At 38.5% G+C, this 17,079-nt stretch overlaps 1 protein-coding gene across 3 annotated transcripts in view; it reads left to right on the top strand.

Moving 5' to 3' along the window:
* The window catches only part of rasgrf2b (Ras protein-specific guanine nucleotide-releasing factor 2b), a 76,768-nt gene that overhangs the window by 18,322 nt on the left and 41,367 nt on the right, over nucleotides 1–17,079 (top strand). For all 3 annotated transcript variants that reach the window (XM_079872397.1, XM_079872396.1, XM_079872395.1), the window contains exons 2-3: nucleotides 13,681–13,787; nucleotides 15,946–16,093. In XM_079872397.1, coding sequence (XP_079728523.1) covers nucleotides 13,681–13,787; nucleotides 15,946–16,093 — 255 coding nt within the window. The remainder of the gene's footprint in view (nucleotides 1–13,680; nucleotides 13,788–15,945; nucleotides 16,094–17,079) is intronic.

Genomic DNA, 17,079 nt, shown 5'->3' with positions numbered 1-17,079 from the left:
TTAGTCAAAAACACATGAGGAGAATTATTGGGATCAGAAATCAAAGGCTATTGCATTCGAACGGGATTGGATTTCTCAGACGACCACGAGTTTGCCGAAAAACAGTAGTCAATTTACTCTGGAATTGTTACAGAGGGGTGTGTGAGGAAAAACACAAACTTGGCAGATTCAGGTGGGATTAAAATCTCAAGTCCTGTCCAAATATAGCTCAAGTGAAATCAAGCTTCGCTTTCACTACGCACCTCTCGCATACTTGGTTTGCTAGTCTTAGCTGGTTTAGCTGATCTGCAAACTGGTCTCCCAGCTGTCAAGTAGGCAGAACCCCTCTAAGACCAACATAAAAGACCAGCCAAACCAGCATGGCCAGGCCAAAAGACCAGTTTTCCTTATAGGCTGGTTTTAGCTGTTGCTATGCCATTTCTTCAAAACTCCAGAATATTATTGACAGTCCACTTTATTCTCCGTGGTTAATATTACGTGCATGTCTTGAAATAACCAAGGTGCTATATTACAATAGATTCCATAAAAGCTTGAAGATACAGTGCACTTTCATCCTGAGGAAAAAGCAGGGCCCGCTCCATTTGTTTTAATGGCATCCGCCCGTCACAAACAAACCACAAAGGTGTATTGTGACAACAGCAAATATTGCTTTGTGATTGATTGTTTTATATCTGGCTGTAGCAGCAAAGAGAACTACAGACATAGCGCAGAGCCGAACTGCATGATTGTAAACAGTATCAGTAAGCACCCAGCAGGAGTGAGAGCAGAAAGCGTCATCTATTTCATCCAGACGGCGAACATCAACACTTTTCCTGAAAACCAACAGCAAAGCTGACAACTCCATCTCTTCTCCCTTCGCCCAAATGAGAGAAATGCATAAAACAAACAAGTGCTGCTAATCGAGACAAATATTCGCCCTTCTTAAACCACCCAGGGTGGTCTTCCAGCCCGGTTAGGCTCAAGCTGCTCTGTTTTGCTGGTTTTATAAGGGGTTTGAGTGGTTTTGCCGGCTGACAGGCTAAAACATTTAAACCGGATCAAACCCCTTTTTTCAACATATATTGTAATTTACAGTGCTGAGATCACTGCAAACGGCTGAGCCAAACACATTTTCTGACTGCTTTCAGTGTAATAGATGAGGAGGTTTAAATGAAGATTGGCAAGGCGCTGAACGAATAAAACGGTAGTAATGAATGCAGTGCAAAAAGCATTATTGAACGCTGCTCTTGCGCAGAGCACTGGGTTGTCATGGAAACAGGATTTGTTATGTGAAGTGACGGTTTAAAAATATGCTTGACACTTGTTAAGAAATGTTATGCAAGAGGTTCTGTCTCTCTCACCCACCCGCTTTGCTTTTCCCTTCTGGCTTGGCAGATTGCCAGAGCAAATTACTACTGCGGATACATGCAGAGATGAATTTGTGTATTGGTGGAGTGTTCGGTGACTAGATTTAGAGGTGTTGGGCTGGACCTTTACCCCTGCTCACCAGGCCTGTTGGTTTGTGTTGGCCTTGGGCACTAATGCAGCGACATTGTCTCCTGTGAGTCGAACAAGAGCATACTAAAGCTGCGTCCCAATTCAGAGGCTGCATCCTTCAAAGAATGAATGCTTCACAGCGGCTCGATGAAGGCTGGTCTCAATAGAGTGCAACAATGCCCGTCCACTTTTTCAGCGGCGTTGTTTCCGGAAGTACTTTTTCCATTCATTTCTCCCATAGGGGTTTCAAAAAAGTCTTCAAGCATTATAAGCCAGAAACCAAGTCAACCAGCAATGGGGTGAATCATAACATTACAGACTTTGATTTGAAGCAAAAAAGCGTTTGAAAATTGGACAAAAATACAAAGGTACAAGACTGTTCAATGACTTTGGTGAGGGAAAGAACTACAAAGGCATTGCGAATTGCATTAGGGACCGTTCGGTATTTATGGAAGGGGCCACCGGAGGAAAATAGGGGAGGGTCATGTCTTTTTATTGTTTGTTGAGGGGAGGGTCATCCAACTTTTTTTAGTCTAGGGGGAGGGTCACCCAACTATTGTGAAAACAGCAACATTTCAAAGTGGCTTGTTTGGTGCATTTTTTTTTTACATGTAGCTCCATGTAGCTCTTGCGGTCGAGGCCCCCCATCGCTATCAGATGCGTCTGACCCAACAAAAATCCAGTTTGGCGCTGTTTGACAGTGCGCGCGCACTTCAGAGCTCAGAAAAAGTGCATCATGTCAGAACAGAATGCCAATGAAATGTTTACCCGGCAAAGCTTTAAAGCACGAGCAAATAAGGAACTTTTATGATTGCGAATAAGTGCAGTGTCCCGTGAGTGTAACTCTACCGCTGCATTAACATGTGATGTGAATGTACATCAAGTTTTACAGTATTGGGAGTGAGGCGCCAGAACTGCAGCTGATAGAATGTGCGCTGTTGCACGATCATATTTTAGTTTCCATTCTTATTTTGTTTTCACAATAATGTTAGTGAGTAAATCTACTGAAATTACCACCATAACAGTGGAGTGTGATGTTTAAGATGTAGGGCTACCACATCTTTAAATTACTATATTAGTATTATTTGAAGTTAACATAATAAAATACGTAGACCTACCAAAAAAAGTTGAGGATAAATTTGTTAAAATTGGGCAATTCCAGCGTTATGGACGTGACATTTGCAGTCAAAACTTGAAATATAAATTCTCAGAAAATGCATTTAATACCAATATATTGAAACGTCTGTTTATATCATACTCCCTTAATAAAGGAGTCAAGACATTAGAAAAATATCAGTCTACACATGCGTTTTATATTTAATATGAGTGAAATACACATGTGATGTGACGTGACAAAAAAATCTTTAACTTTTAGGTGGCAAAATATTTTTTAGTAATTCTATGAATTACACTGCGCAAACCAAAAGTAATATAGCCACCGGATGAAGAAGGGTCGGCCTCCATAGAACATAAAATATTCTTTTTATTTTATTTTTCGTGTTCGCATTTATGAGGGAAAAAAACAATGTTATGGACGTGACAGTTCTCCATTACGGACATGACCGTTCTGAGAGCGACTTTAAAACTTTCACAGAGACCTCAAACAGAAAGCACAAAGCCTTTCTTTAAAGTGAATTTCGTTTTTTTATTAATTGTATTTTAATTTTAATCAATGTTTCAATGATTTAATAAATAAGAAGTAAATATAGTAGAAAATAGATAATCATGACACGGAGGCGCCGGCGAGTGTACTGGACTCTCGTCTCATAAATGAACCGAAACTCAGCGTAAGGTACTTGCCTCACAGACTTGAGAAATATATAGAAAGCTTGAAATGTCTACTTTTAAACAGAACAATTCAAAACGAAAGAAAACAGACTGCTCTCTACTTATGTAGGCTACTCCGTATGAAATGTGCATTTCTCTCTGGCGCGTTCACTACTGCGAAGATCGCGAGTCAGCATCGACAGCGGTCGACACAGAAAACACTTGTTTATTAATAAACAATTAAAATGTCTCCTTGCTATATTTGATTCATAATCATTACTTTTGCCGGTTCTTTGTGACAGCTTTTAGATGCTTTATTGGCAGCACCACCCACGTTGAACGAGTCACACCGCATCAGCAAAAACAAGATTTTTTTCAAATCTAAAATCAAAATCGTTATACTAACCAAATCGTAGGTTTGGTCTATCGTTACAGCCCTAGTAAGATGAGAAAGCAGGAGTTTATGGTTGTAAAAAAACAATGGCTATCTGAACATCTTTGCCAAGCGCAAACCAGAAGTAATCAATAAATTATTGGGGAGGGTCATGCCTTTTTTCACAATCATTTTGGAGGGTCATAGAAAAATTTATTGCTGGCGAAGGGAGGGTCATGTATTTTTTGACTACAGATCTCAAAACTCCTCCGGTGGCCCCTTAAATAAAAAACGAACAGTCCCTTATCGAATTGAAATGTATTGTTTTTAAATGAGTAGCCTAGTTTTATAGTTTTATTGCAAAATATGCATATGTATTGACATATTGAAATATTTTGAGAGTGAATAGGGAGACCGACTTGATTTTTGCTTGTTACTACTCTCTGATTGGTGGAATTTTCTATACAGCAAATTCGATACAAATGTTTGTTTGATTTTTATTTGAAAGCCATTCAAATGTCAACACATATCTTACCAATATGTGATTTTATAGATAGTGTATACTCCTTATTATGCACAGAAATGGACCATGCACTGTAAAAGAAGTTGCTGCCTTAAATTTTTAAGTACAATCAACTTGGATATTTAAGTCATTTCAACTTCAATCACAGCAAACTGACTTAAAAAATGGGTTGAATCTTGTATAACTTTGAAAATTGCTTAACTTATTTTGGATGAGGTAAAACAATGTAAAAAACAATGTTGTCGTAATTTACTGATTATGTGATTTTTATGCAGTGTGGTGAACATTTAGAAAGGTTGTGAACCCTGTTTTCTTTTCAAACAGTTGACTATAATTTTCAGTCCAGTACAAACTTTACTGCCGCTCATCAACGGCACCTGTCACAATTGCTACAAGACAAGAACAATTCTCTAAGCTACCGTTCCATTTAACAATGCTCGGTCTGACTTTCTTGGACTTTGAAGGCATGGCATTTGGAGTCTGCGTCCTTCGAAGGATGCAGCTTCTGAATTGGGACACAACTTGTGTGTACCCCTTCCATATAAGCGCTCTTCCCAGAACAGAGACTCTTCATATAATTCAGCACTTCAGTAGCCTGACGTCGTCATACTCAGGGCATGGCCTTGTGAATGCAGGGCAACAGCATTTCGGAAATGTATGATTTGTGTGAGGAAATAGGTTAGGAAGTATTTCAGTCAGACCATTACAGGGGGGAAGACCGGCATAGTGGAAGGGTCACCGGTCCATTCGCAGCTGCAATGAAATGAGCTCATGCGTGTAAATGGGGAGAGCGCTGATGATTTAGTTTACTAGGTCAGTATCAGTGTGGGCTGTTTCTCAACACGAATACTGTAGATTTCTAGTGGAATAGCCAGAACTGCATGTAAAACAGTACTCTTCTGGTTTATTTGGTGTTCTAACGAACATGTCTGTTTACATTTCTACGTCAAATAATGTCTTTGATAAAGATTTTTTTTTTCTGTTGCTTGCTACTCAGGCCAGTAGTTCTGATTATTACTTGCTCTGGCTCCACCACAACGGAAAGATCTTTGTTTCAGTGTATCCTCATAGTTTCTAAACATAGCCTATATACTGTATATATTGTTTCAATTATTATTTAATAAAATTAATTATTTTCTTTACAAAATGAAAAATGAATAAGACACTCCTATAATATAACTTATAAAACATAAATTCATAAAGACTTATCTATTATTTATTTATCTAGTATTTAAGTGTCTATTCAGAATGACTTATGAGCAGCAACCTTTTTATTTTGGGTATGTCATGTATGCAGCCCTTGCCAAAATTTGGGGTGAGGGGTAAGGGGACAGCCGAATCATTTTTCTCCGAGGTCAGCTCTGACGCAAACCAGGAAGGGGAGACACACAACAAGGTCCGTGCGCTGTGTGAGCTCTTCAGATGGTATAATTCAGTGGAAATGAATAGAAATTGTATTCTGCATTGGCGAAATATTTTACTAACATATGATAATTAATCAATATTTCTCCAAATATTTTACCATTGTAAAAATTGCCCTGGCGGATTCTGTATATTATATGTATTTGAGCACAAATAAACCGGAGAAGACGAGAATGGATGTTGTGTGAGTGATTAATTCTATTCAAAATAACGAACGTTACAGATGAATTATTTTGCACTCCTGTCATAAATTAAGAAATTAATGTCACTGCAAACCAGTTTAATCATAAACAGTGGTCAAATATCGAAGCTGGAGTCTTAAACCTTCCTTATGATGCTGATTTTGTCCAGATCAAGTAAGAGTGTGATGTTTTAAAAGAGTAATGCATTTTGAACAACTATGGTTTGGGATCACCAGTGATCCCTGCCAGGCAAGGGGTTGCTAAATAAATGGTGTAATGCAAAACATTACTGATTGTTTTATAGTTTTTTACTGATGCATTTAAGACTAAATAATAATAATGTAGAATAAATCACTGAAAACGAGACTATTTTAAAGTCTCTTATGCTCAGCACAGTGCTTTACATATACAGTAAATACAATCAATATTACCTGCCATTCTAAACATGTTATGACGCATATAACTGATTTTTTTTTTTTTTTTTTTTTTTGTGGTTATATTACATATATCTGCAAAGATTCATTTTTGAATCTTCTTTTTGTGAAAAATCTGATTGCCTTCCTTAGTAAATGTTTTGAGTCTAAGCAAATGACTTGCTTTCTTTTATTGCAGGATGTATCAGTACACAAGAGCCTTGCAATAGACCGTTTAAAAGATGCTCCAGGGCTTATGATTGCAGAGATGTAATATTGTGTTCTGTATTAACTCTGATGTATGTGTATTTGTTTTGACTTTGTTTCTATCTCATCGTATCAACAAGGCTGCTTACAGACTCTTTAGTCCATTGCTTGGGAAAAAGTAGAGTTCTTCAGCTGTTTCAGCTTTTGATATTCGGTAACACTTTACAATAACTTTTCATTTGTTTACATTAGTTAACTATATCAGTTAACATGTGTCAGATGTTTCTTTTAATGGACTTTTAGTTTGTATGTCATTGATTCTCTCAGTTCCTGCTTCCTTTACTCCCCATTTTCCTGCTTTTCTGTTTTCCATAGGTTACTGATTATGCCCTAGTTTGTTGTCATGGTTTCTGATTATTGGAAGTCATCGTAGTTGGGTAAACTTCAACAGTGGTGATTGGAAACTACAACAAATATAATTTTTACATTCCCAATTGCCTCCATAGCAAAAGACAACTTCCACATTAGTGTTTCTATTACATTTCAAAAGAGGAAAAATATAGAGAGATTGATTACATTGGTCAGAAGATAGAAATATACTGTCACTGCCTCAGCTGTTGTATTAGAAACATCCACACAGCAGCGTTAACTAGTTTTCTGAAAATGAATGTCAAGCTATAAGAAAAAAACAACTATAGTGTAATAAATGTACTTAAAAAAAAAAGAGAAAATATATTAAAAAAAATAGATTTATGATGTCAATACCTGCGGAAATGCATCATTAGGGTCTGTGAAAAGGGTCCATGAGTACATTTGGATATTTAAGTAAGTCCTGCTAGGTTTACCAATAGTTTACAAAGCTATCTCGGTTTTGAGTATGTATCTGGAAATCATAAGAATACCTGGTGCTGATTTTATCCTTCTGTTTACATGCAACTTAAACGCCGAGAGAGGAGTCAGCCTGGGAGACTGTAAATAGATCGAGGGAGGGTTACATAAGGCCTCTCATGCCTGTCTGTACTAGAAAACACTGAACACTTAATCCCCTGAACTTGACTTCAACTGCAGTTTTACGCTTATATATGTGTACATACATACTGTATAATGGACGAATATGCACATGTAAACAGGCTGACACACAAGCAGTTCTTTATATCACTGACATATAATTGGCTATCTCAAACTGACTCAAATATTTGCACTGTATTTTGTCTCCTTCTCGCGAATCCAGTGGTAACTCAAGGAGCAACGAGTGGAGCTTGCCGTGTTTCTTGTTGCATGACCAGCTGTAGTAGCTTGTTTCATTAGTGTCGGCTGCAGATGTGAAATAAATGTAAACGTCAGATACACAAACAAATGCAATATGTTCTGCTTTCTGACCCCTCAACCTTTGCATTAGCAAATTGCATTTATATGCATAACGATAATTATCTTCTGTATATGTCTTAGGCTTATTTTCCCACTGGATTCTAAGTGTATATGCTGATTCAGGCACCAAGGGATGGAAATGATCAGCTTTCATGCATTTTTTTTTTTTTTTTAAGGAGAATCTCAGGCTTTGGTTAGTAATGCTTAAAGAGAAGTTTGGCTGCTTCGAAGCAATTGAGATTTCATTAATAATTGCCTTTGTAGCAACACCGGTTGGTATGGATACACAAGACTACAGTAATAGTTCACTCCCCTATTAAACAAGAACCTATATGCTTTTCACTTTGATGTTGTGAGCTGTCCCATTTTGCAGGGTCTTCTGAATCTGATTGAATGTACAGACTTTTTTCTATTTTATTCTATTTTTGAATTGTTTATTTATTTGTTTATTACATTTCCCCACTCCTTCCTTTATTCACTTGACTTTTTTCTTTTCTTTTTCTTTTACATATTAGTTATTTTTGTTTTACTTCCTATACTTGGTTCTAAGTGTAGAAAAAAAAGTGTAAACACAATGAATCTGCAATAAAATGTACAGGGGATGGACAATGAAACTGAAACACTGGCCAATATAGTGTTGGGGGTTTCACGCCTATATCTTCACTGATTTTACATTCCATCAGTGTAAGAAAAAACTGTTTTAAAAACTTTTGATCTGACTCAGCATGTACATGGACCCACACACAATTTGTGGACACACTCTAGATTTACTTATCAGTAAGGGTCTAAACATTTCACTGATTGTTATTAAGGATGTAGCACTGTCTGATCATTTCTGTATTTTCTTTGATATATTGATCTGCCACTGAAGCTAGATCTGTGTCTGTCAAGAAGAGATGCTTAAATGAGAACACTAGTGTACTATTTATGAAGGCTATATCCTTAACACCAAGCATATCTGCGGACTCTGTTGATTTTCTCCTGGATTCTTTTAACTCAAAAGTTAAAAGTGTAATTGATGATATTGCTCCTGTGAAAGTCAGGAAGAAGAGTGGCAGACAAAAAGCACCTTGGAGAAACTCAACAGCAGTGCAAAATATGAAAAGACAATGCAGAAAAGCAGAGCGCATGTGGCGGAAGACTAAACTTGTAGTCCATTATAACATCTACAAAGACAGCCTTCATGCTTTCAATATGGAACTAGGCAAAGCTAGACAGACTTTCTTCTCAAATATTATAAACAGCAATTTAAACAACACACACACTCTTTTTGCTACTGTAGAGAGACTGACAAACCCCCCAAGCCATATTCCCAGTGAAATGCTCTCAGACAACAAGTGCAGTGAGTTTGCTTCTTTCTTCAATGAGAAAATCAATAATATCAGAAAGGTGATCAGCACATCCTTGAGTTGCGCTGGGGTCAGACAGATCAGACCACCTGAGAAAGTAGTTACTTTGTCTGATTTCAACGAAATTGATGGCAAAATTTTGGAAGAAACCATACAGCACCTTAAAACATCAACCTGCGCCCTTGACACACTTCCCACATCTTTTTCAAAAGTGTGTTAAACAGTTTAGAAGCAGATCTTCTAAAAGTGGTAAATGCCTCAATTCTCTCTGGGAGTTTTCCAAACTCCCTGAAAACTGTAGTTGTCAAGCCCCTCCTGAAAAAGAGCAATCTGGATAAGACCATATTAAGCAACTATAGACCGATCTCAAATCTTCCTTTCATAGGCAAGATCATTGAAAAAGTTGTCTTCAATCAGCTGAACAAATTCTTGAGCTTGAATGGATACTTTGACAATTTTCAATCTGGTTTCCGACCGCACCACAGCACAGAGACAGCGCTCATAAAGATAATAAACGATATTCGCTTAAATACTGATTCAGGCAAATGATCAGTGCTGCATTTGACACTGTCGATCACAACATACTTCTTGACAGGCTGGAAAACTGGGTGGGGCTTTCTGGGATAGTCCTAAAATGGTTCAGGTCATACTTAGATGGGAGAGGTTATTATGTGAGTATAGGAGACCATAAGTCTGAGTGGACATCCATGACATGCGGAGTCCCTCAAGGCTCAATTCTTGCGCCACTCCTGTTCAACCTGTATATGCTCCCAATGAGCCAAATAAGGCGGCGTTCACATATCGCGCCTAAAAACGCGTAGAAAACGCTAGGCGCGCCGCGTTCTCCTTTTTCCAAAGCGCTAGGGGCGGTTGCGCTCCGGAGGCGTCTGTCGTTGCTAAGCAACCATCAGCTGCGCTCTCGGTTACAGCAAGGAAATTTCAGCAATGCATTGTTCCTCTTATTTGAGTCAAAATAATGAGGGCTTGACAAGTCATAAAGTTCAGGAAATCCCTGGACCGCAATGATGAGCTGCTCCTCCATTTTTCTGCTGAGGTTTCAAAGTAACAGAAAAGGTGAGGAAGCTGATTGGCTGGTTCTTGTCACGTGACCTGCGGTGCGCTTGCGGCATTCTGAAAAGTTGAGATGTTTTTATCTCGATGCGGCACGGACGCGCTTGGAAAAAACGAGCGCGTCGCTTCCATTATGAGTGCGCATACCGCGCGCCTACATTTGAAATAACGAACTTGAGCGCGCAAAAGACGCGATATGTGAACAGGCCCTAATGAGAAAGAACCAAATTGCTTACCACAGCTATGCAGACGACACACAGCTCTACTTAGCCCTATCGCCTAACGATTACAGCTCCATTGACTCCCTGTGCCAATGCATTGACGAAGTCAACAGTTGGATGTGTCAAAACTTTCTTCAGTTAAACAAAGGCAAAACTGAAGTCATTGTGTTTGGAAACAAAGATGAAGTTCTCAAGGTGAACGCATACCTTCACTCTAGGGGTCAAACAACTAAACATCAAGTCAGGAATCTTGGTGCGACACTAGAGTCAGACCTTAGTTTCAGTAGTCATGTCAAAGCAATAACTAAATCAGCATACTATCATCTGAAAAATATTGCAAGAATAAGATGCTTTGTTTCCAGACAAGACTTAGAGAAACTTGTGCATGCTTTCATCACCAACAGGGTGGATTATTGTAATGGACTCCTCACTGGCCTTCCCAAAAAGACCATAAGACAGTTGCAGCTCATACAGAACGCTGCCGCAGGATTCTGAGCAGAACCAGAAAATATGAACACATCACACCAGTCCTCAGGTCTTTACACTGGCTCCCAGTTAAATTTAGGATTGATTTTAAAGTATTATTACTGGTATATAAATCATTCAATGGCCTAGGACCTCAATACATTGCAGATATGCTCACTGAATATAAACCCAACAGATCACTCAGATCATTAGGATCATATCAGCTAGAAATACCAAGGGTTCACTCTAAACATGGCGAGTCCGCTTTTAGCTATTATGCCAGCCGCAGCTGGAACCAGCTTCCAGAGGAGATCAGATGAGCTCCTACAGTAGTCACATTCAAATCCAGACTCAAAACACTTCTGTTTAGCTATGCATTTACTGAATGAGCACTGTGCCGCTGTTCGTCCGACTGTTTGTACTGTACTGTATTTTATTTTATTTTTCTAAACTGTTTTAATTATTCTTATTTCTTTTTATTATTTTAATTTCTTCTATGTAAAGCACTTTGAATTGCCATTGTGTATGAAATGTGCTATATAAATAAACTTGCCTTGCCTTGCCTTGCCTTGCCTAAGAAGGTTGAATTCAAAGAGCAATAGCACAGCTATACATACCGTATTAGAATCCACACAACATAATGGGAGACATATATCAGATTTCAAAAGAGACAAATTGTTGATGCGTGTCTCGCTGGTGCATCTGTGGTCAGGACAGCAAGTCTTTGTGGTGTATCGAGGGCTATGTTATCGAGGGTAATGTCGGCATACCACCACGTAGGACGAACCACATTCAACAGGAGTAACAGTCAACGCAAGAGGAAGCTGTCTGAAAGGGATGTCCAGGAATTAACCCAGATTGTATCCAAAAAGCATATCCTGAATTAAATGCGCACCTCGACTCTCCTGTTTCCACCAAAACTGTTTGTCTAGAGCTCCACAGAGTTATAGATTCATGGTCAATTCACATTCACGATATTCATGGTCGGGCTGCTATAGCCAAACATTTGGTCACTCGTGCCAATGAAAAATGTCTATTTCATCTGTGCCAGCAGTGCAAACCTTGGACAATGCGAAACGTATGTATTTCTGATGAGTCCACCTTCACTGTCTTTCCCACATCTGTGGGAGTTACGGTTTGGAGTAGCCCCAAAGAGTCTTAATACCCGGACCGTTGTGTGCCCAGAGTGAAGCACAGGGGTGGATCAGTGATGTTTGGGCTGCAATATCATGGCATTCCCTACTGTGCTTGATGTCTTCATTGCCAAGGACTACCGAAGGGGGTGCCATGTATCAGCATGATAATGCACCATTACACACAGCAAGACTTGTGACAGAATGGTTTGATGAACCTGAAAGTGAAGTCGAACACAGTGAAGGCCTGCCCAGTCACCACATCTGAACATTTTTGAGCCACTTTGGGGTGTTTTGGAGGAACAAGTCAGAAAACGTTTTCTGGCTCAAAATCTCTCGTTGAATGGCTCAAAATCCCTCTTACTTGTATCCATCATTCCCAAGGCGAATGGATGCTGCCGCAAAAGGAGGCCCTACACCATACTAATAAATTATTGTGGTCTGTTTCAGTTTCATTGTCCTGTATGTGACATTTTAAAGCTTGTGAAGCAACTTACTAATATCACTGTGAACGCACACACGCTAACCAGCATTTTCCCCTCAGGTCATTACATGACAATAGCTGATTCAATTCCTCTCGCACCTGCTGTTAAGCGGCTGCATGTGTTTATTTGCCTTGCCAATGGCCTCAAGCCACACAGTGCTCAGGCTCTCATAACCCTGTTCCCATTTTATTTCACAGTGCTTGTCAGTATCTGTGTGCTGGCGCTGACGTTTCTATGAGTTTGTAATAAAGAGCAGGTGCTCTGTTAATAATATGTAAATGCAGGCTTTTTGTGGATGTTGTTTTGCTTTGGGTCAGCACAGCACAAAATAATGTCTAAAATGGGCCAGTTAGTTTGATCTCAGGAGGAGGTTAAACTAAATAATATATGAGCTCATTTATTTACTATTCTTTTTTTCAAAAAAGAAAAAAGAAATTTAATTTATTAAATGAAATTAAATCAGATAGATGTTTCTTAAAATAACTTTAAAGTTTGACAAATGCACTGAACACATTTTTAAAAGGGTCAGACTGGACACTGAGAGGGATGTGCAAAAGATTATGACATTGTTGTTTGACTTATTGGATACAGTTAATTCATCTTAGGTGAGAAAGGCCAAAATTACCATATGGTAACACTTTATTTCGATAGTCCACTTTAGATATTCTACTAACTATAAGTAACTTTGCAACTACATGTCAACTCTCATTAGAGTCTTAGTAGACTGTCTGCTTAATATCTGATCACACTTTATTTTGATGGTCCCCCAACAGACCATAATTAACTTGGCAACTACAAGTCAACTTATTCTACAAACCCGAACCCTAACACCTAACCATAACCTAACAGTCTACTAGCAGTCTACTAATGCTCTAATGAGAGTTAGTTGACTTGTAGTTGCAAAGTTACTTATAGTTAGAAGAATGTCTAAAGTGGACTATCGAAATAAAGTGGAACCTACCATTTTAAGCAGACAGAACACAGACATTTGTTTAGTTTAAAACAGCTTAGCAATGTTAAGTTACTTTTATGTTAGATAATAGTTTATTTTATGACAAAAAAACAACAACATACAAGCTGTGCCTCTAATGTTTTAAAATGGGACACCAAAGCTCACTATTTGTGGAAAGTGCTTTTAGTACAGAAGTTCAGTAATTCAAAACACACACAGGCTTTTATAGGTCTGCTAACTTCTTAATGTGTTTCCATCTGTCTATTGTTTCAGCATTATTTCCTTGTCATCTTCGGGCATGATGGACAGAAACCTCTGGAACTGCGGACGGAGGAGGAGTCAGACTGTGATGAATGGGTGGAGGCCATCCTGCAGGCCAGGTACTAGTGCGGCAGTGTGTATATATATATATATATATGTATAGCCTATATATTTTTTTTCATCCTGCTCAGTCAAGGATAATATTTTGCAGCGCTAAAGAAGCTTTGCTCTCAGGCTGAAAGAATAAAATCATCATAATAAGAAAGAGACACATCAGAGCGGGTTAAGTCAAGCGCATTGTGCATTTATCCCTGTCACTACAGAGCAGCACAGCAACAAATAAGCCACACTGAGGTTGACAGCACTGTTATTCCTCTTTCCTTGGTGCTCAGACGTGCAGCCTAAGATACAACTTTGTTTTATATCTCATCTCCAAGAGACAAATCTCTAAAGAAAGCTTAAACTGCTTTATTTGTTGTATCTCAGATCTGCCTTAGAGCAAGGAATATTAAGGTGTAATTTCAGACTGTGGAAACACTGTTGCCAGAAGCGTCTTGTACCAATTTTCTTGGTTTTTGAGGGCGCACCAGTCTTGTCTCACTTAGTGCCCTTGGCAAGATAATGTTTTTTTTTAGGAAGTTAAAAACTTTTTTAGTAACTTAGTAGTTCATTATGCAAGTATAAGTCTAGTGGGACAGTTTTCTTTTAGTTTGTGGGGTTCATTTTTTTTAAATAATTTTTTATTTTATTTCATTTATCTCCCGCTTCATGTCCTTTATTTATTTATTTATTTATTTAAGCGTATTTCTTTATTTATTTTATTTATCCATATTATTTGTTGCTGTACTTGGCAATTTTGTAATTGTTAACAATTGACTCAATGGCACAGTTTTCTTTTATTACATTTACCAATTATTTTATCTAAAGTGACTTCAAAAGAGGAACAACAAGTTTATTTTATAAAACAAGTTAAAAAAAATGTTATTTGTCCCAGAACCAACAATATTTAAAGTATACAATGTCAAGTTTATTAGAAAGCTACATTAGAAAACAAGCTGGAACTTGTCACTTGAGGTGAAATGCAGAAAAGAAGAGGAAGAGTGTGTGTGCGTGCATGTGCTCTTCATCTTCAACAATACAGTTGTTAAAACAAATACACTAAAACAAATACAGTTTTATGTCTGAGTGTGTGTGTGTGTGTGTGTGGGGGGGGGGGAAACTAATTTATGATGTTATGATAAAGGTGTGATAAAGGTGGGTTGTTGTTGTTAGAAACTTATGCACACACACACACACACACACACACACACACACACACACACACACACACACACACACACACAGACACACACACACACACACACACACACAGACACACAACCCTCTGAGATTTAAAGCACTCACGTGCTGACACACCAGAGATTTATACTCCCTATACAGATTTATACTCAAGCCTCCCACAGTGTACATTTGCGTTGCGTCACTGGGGTGATGGGCTGAATCTAACGGATTATTGGGTTACCCATGGGCAGATGTGCCTGTGAACATCTGGACAGGCCACATTGAACAAACAGGCTGACATTGTTCACTTAAATGTAACTGGAAGTAAATCATGGACAATCAAAGAGACAAAGTGCACCATAAACACATTTGCACTTAGGCCCTAAAACATCAAATGATAAATGTCTTGTTTTGTTTTGTTTTTGCATCATATTTTGGTTGCATTTTTTAAAATACTATTTTTTTTTCTTTTTTTTTATTGTTTAACTGCCCCCCCCCCCCCCCCCTTTTAAAAACTTACAACAATTTTTTTTCATTTATTTCCAGTTATATCTGGAATTTATAATTTAAAGCTATAATTTAAAACCAAAACAGCAATAATGTCATAAAAACACTTTTACTGGAAAGTGATGGTATGGTAAGCTGTTAATCAACCCATCAACCCATGCTGATGTTTTGAAAAAAAATTGTGGAGCTTGACGGCCAGCTCCCGCTCTCTGGACATAATCGTTGGAGAGTGTTCAACCACACCAAAACCCTAACATCAACCCCTAATCCCTAACCCTAATTCCACATCTTAGATCCACAGAGATGGAGCTGTACTAGGTCAAGCTCCACCCAGTTGACCAATTTGGCTCTCCAGTGACTATCATTTGCCGATAGTGGCAGTTCCCTCAACTGACCATTTTTATTGTTGAGGCCTGCAAAATGAACACTGGCATACATAAACTCCTACTTCTGAGATCTCATAAAGTAACCCTGTCATTTTCATCTCAGCTACTCTGACATCATCATTGAGCGTGAGGTTCTTATGCAGAAGTATATCCACCTGGTGCAGATTGTGGAGACCGAGAAGGTGGCAGCCAATCAGCTCCGCACACAACTGGAAGACCAAGACACAGAGATTGAGAGGCTCAAAGCTGAGGTAATGTATATGCTTGAGCTGTGCTATTTTATGGGCTGTTTTCCAATGTGTGGTCCAATTTTATGAATCAGTGAACCACTCTAGATCCCATTAATCTAATAACAGTGCAGGTCTCCAAAATGTCGCAATTACTGAATGATCCTGTGTACTAAAAGCATTTGTGACTTACACAGAGTGACACAATCCTGATATGGAGTTTTACTGAAGGTTTACTTTTCGCACATTGCTTTTTCCAGGAGTATTTCTTTCTGTGATTAAGGTTACCAGCAACATATTCAATCCCAGTGTGCCACAGAGCATCTCTCAGGCTCTGCACCTTATCTGTTCCCTAGTTGTGTTACCAGGGAATTATCCTCCCCATTGGCCCAGTCGCCATGGGGACAAGAATTATGCCCCATTATTGACTTTGCAGGGCCAGTGTGAACACATGATTCAGAGTATAAATCAATGCAAAGCAACAAGGAATGTGTAATCTTAATTAAGATCATTGCCCTTACTGGTCAATGCCAGAGGAAGGGATCTCTCTCTCTCTCTCTCTCTCTCTCTCTCTCTCTCTCTCTCTCTCTCTCTCTCTCTCTCTCTCTCTCTCTCTCTCTCTCTCTCTCTCTCTCTCTCTCTCTCTCTCTCTCTCTCTGTGTCTGTGTCTGTCTGTCTCTCTCTCTGTCTGTCTATCTATCATTGTTATTGCATGGTGTTGTTTTTCTTGTGCTATTTCTTTGCATAGGCATATGGTGAATAATGGAAAAGAATACACACTTTTGTTGTAGTGTCACGATTATATCAGCAGTTTTCTTCTATGAATAAATGATGAAGCCATAAAAGCAATGCTTTGTTGTTTTAAACAGACACATCTGTATTTAAACTCGTTGTGAGTTATGAATATTTTATAAAGAGAAAATAAAAAAATTAGTTAAAATCATCCAGTTTTATCAACTACTACATCCCCATATTGTAGAAAGACATTTGTATCGATAACATAAAGCCGA

The sequence above is a fragment of the Squalius cephalus genome (genome assembly GCF_949319135.1).
Source record: "Squalius cephalus genome assembly, chromosome: 5".
Lineage (NCBI taxonomy): Eukaryota > Metazoa > Chordata > Actinopteri > Cypriniformes > Leuciscidae > Squalius > Squalius cephalus.
Note: the sequence above shows the minus strand (reverse complement) of the source record. Positions and strands in the feature narration are given on the sequence as shown.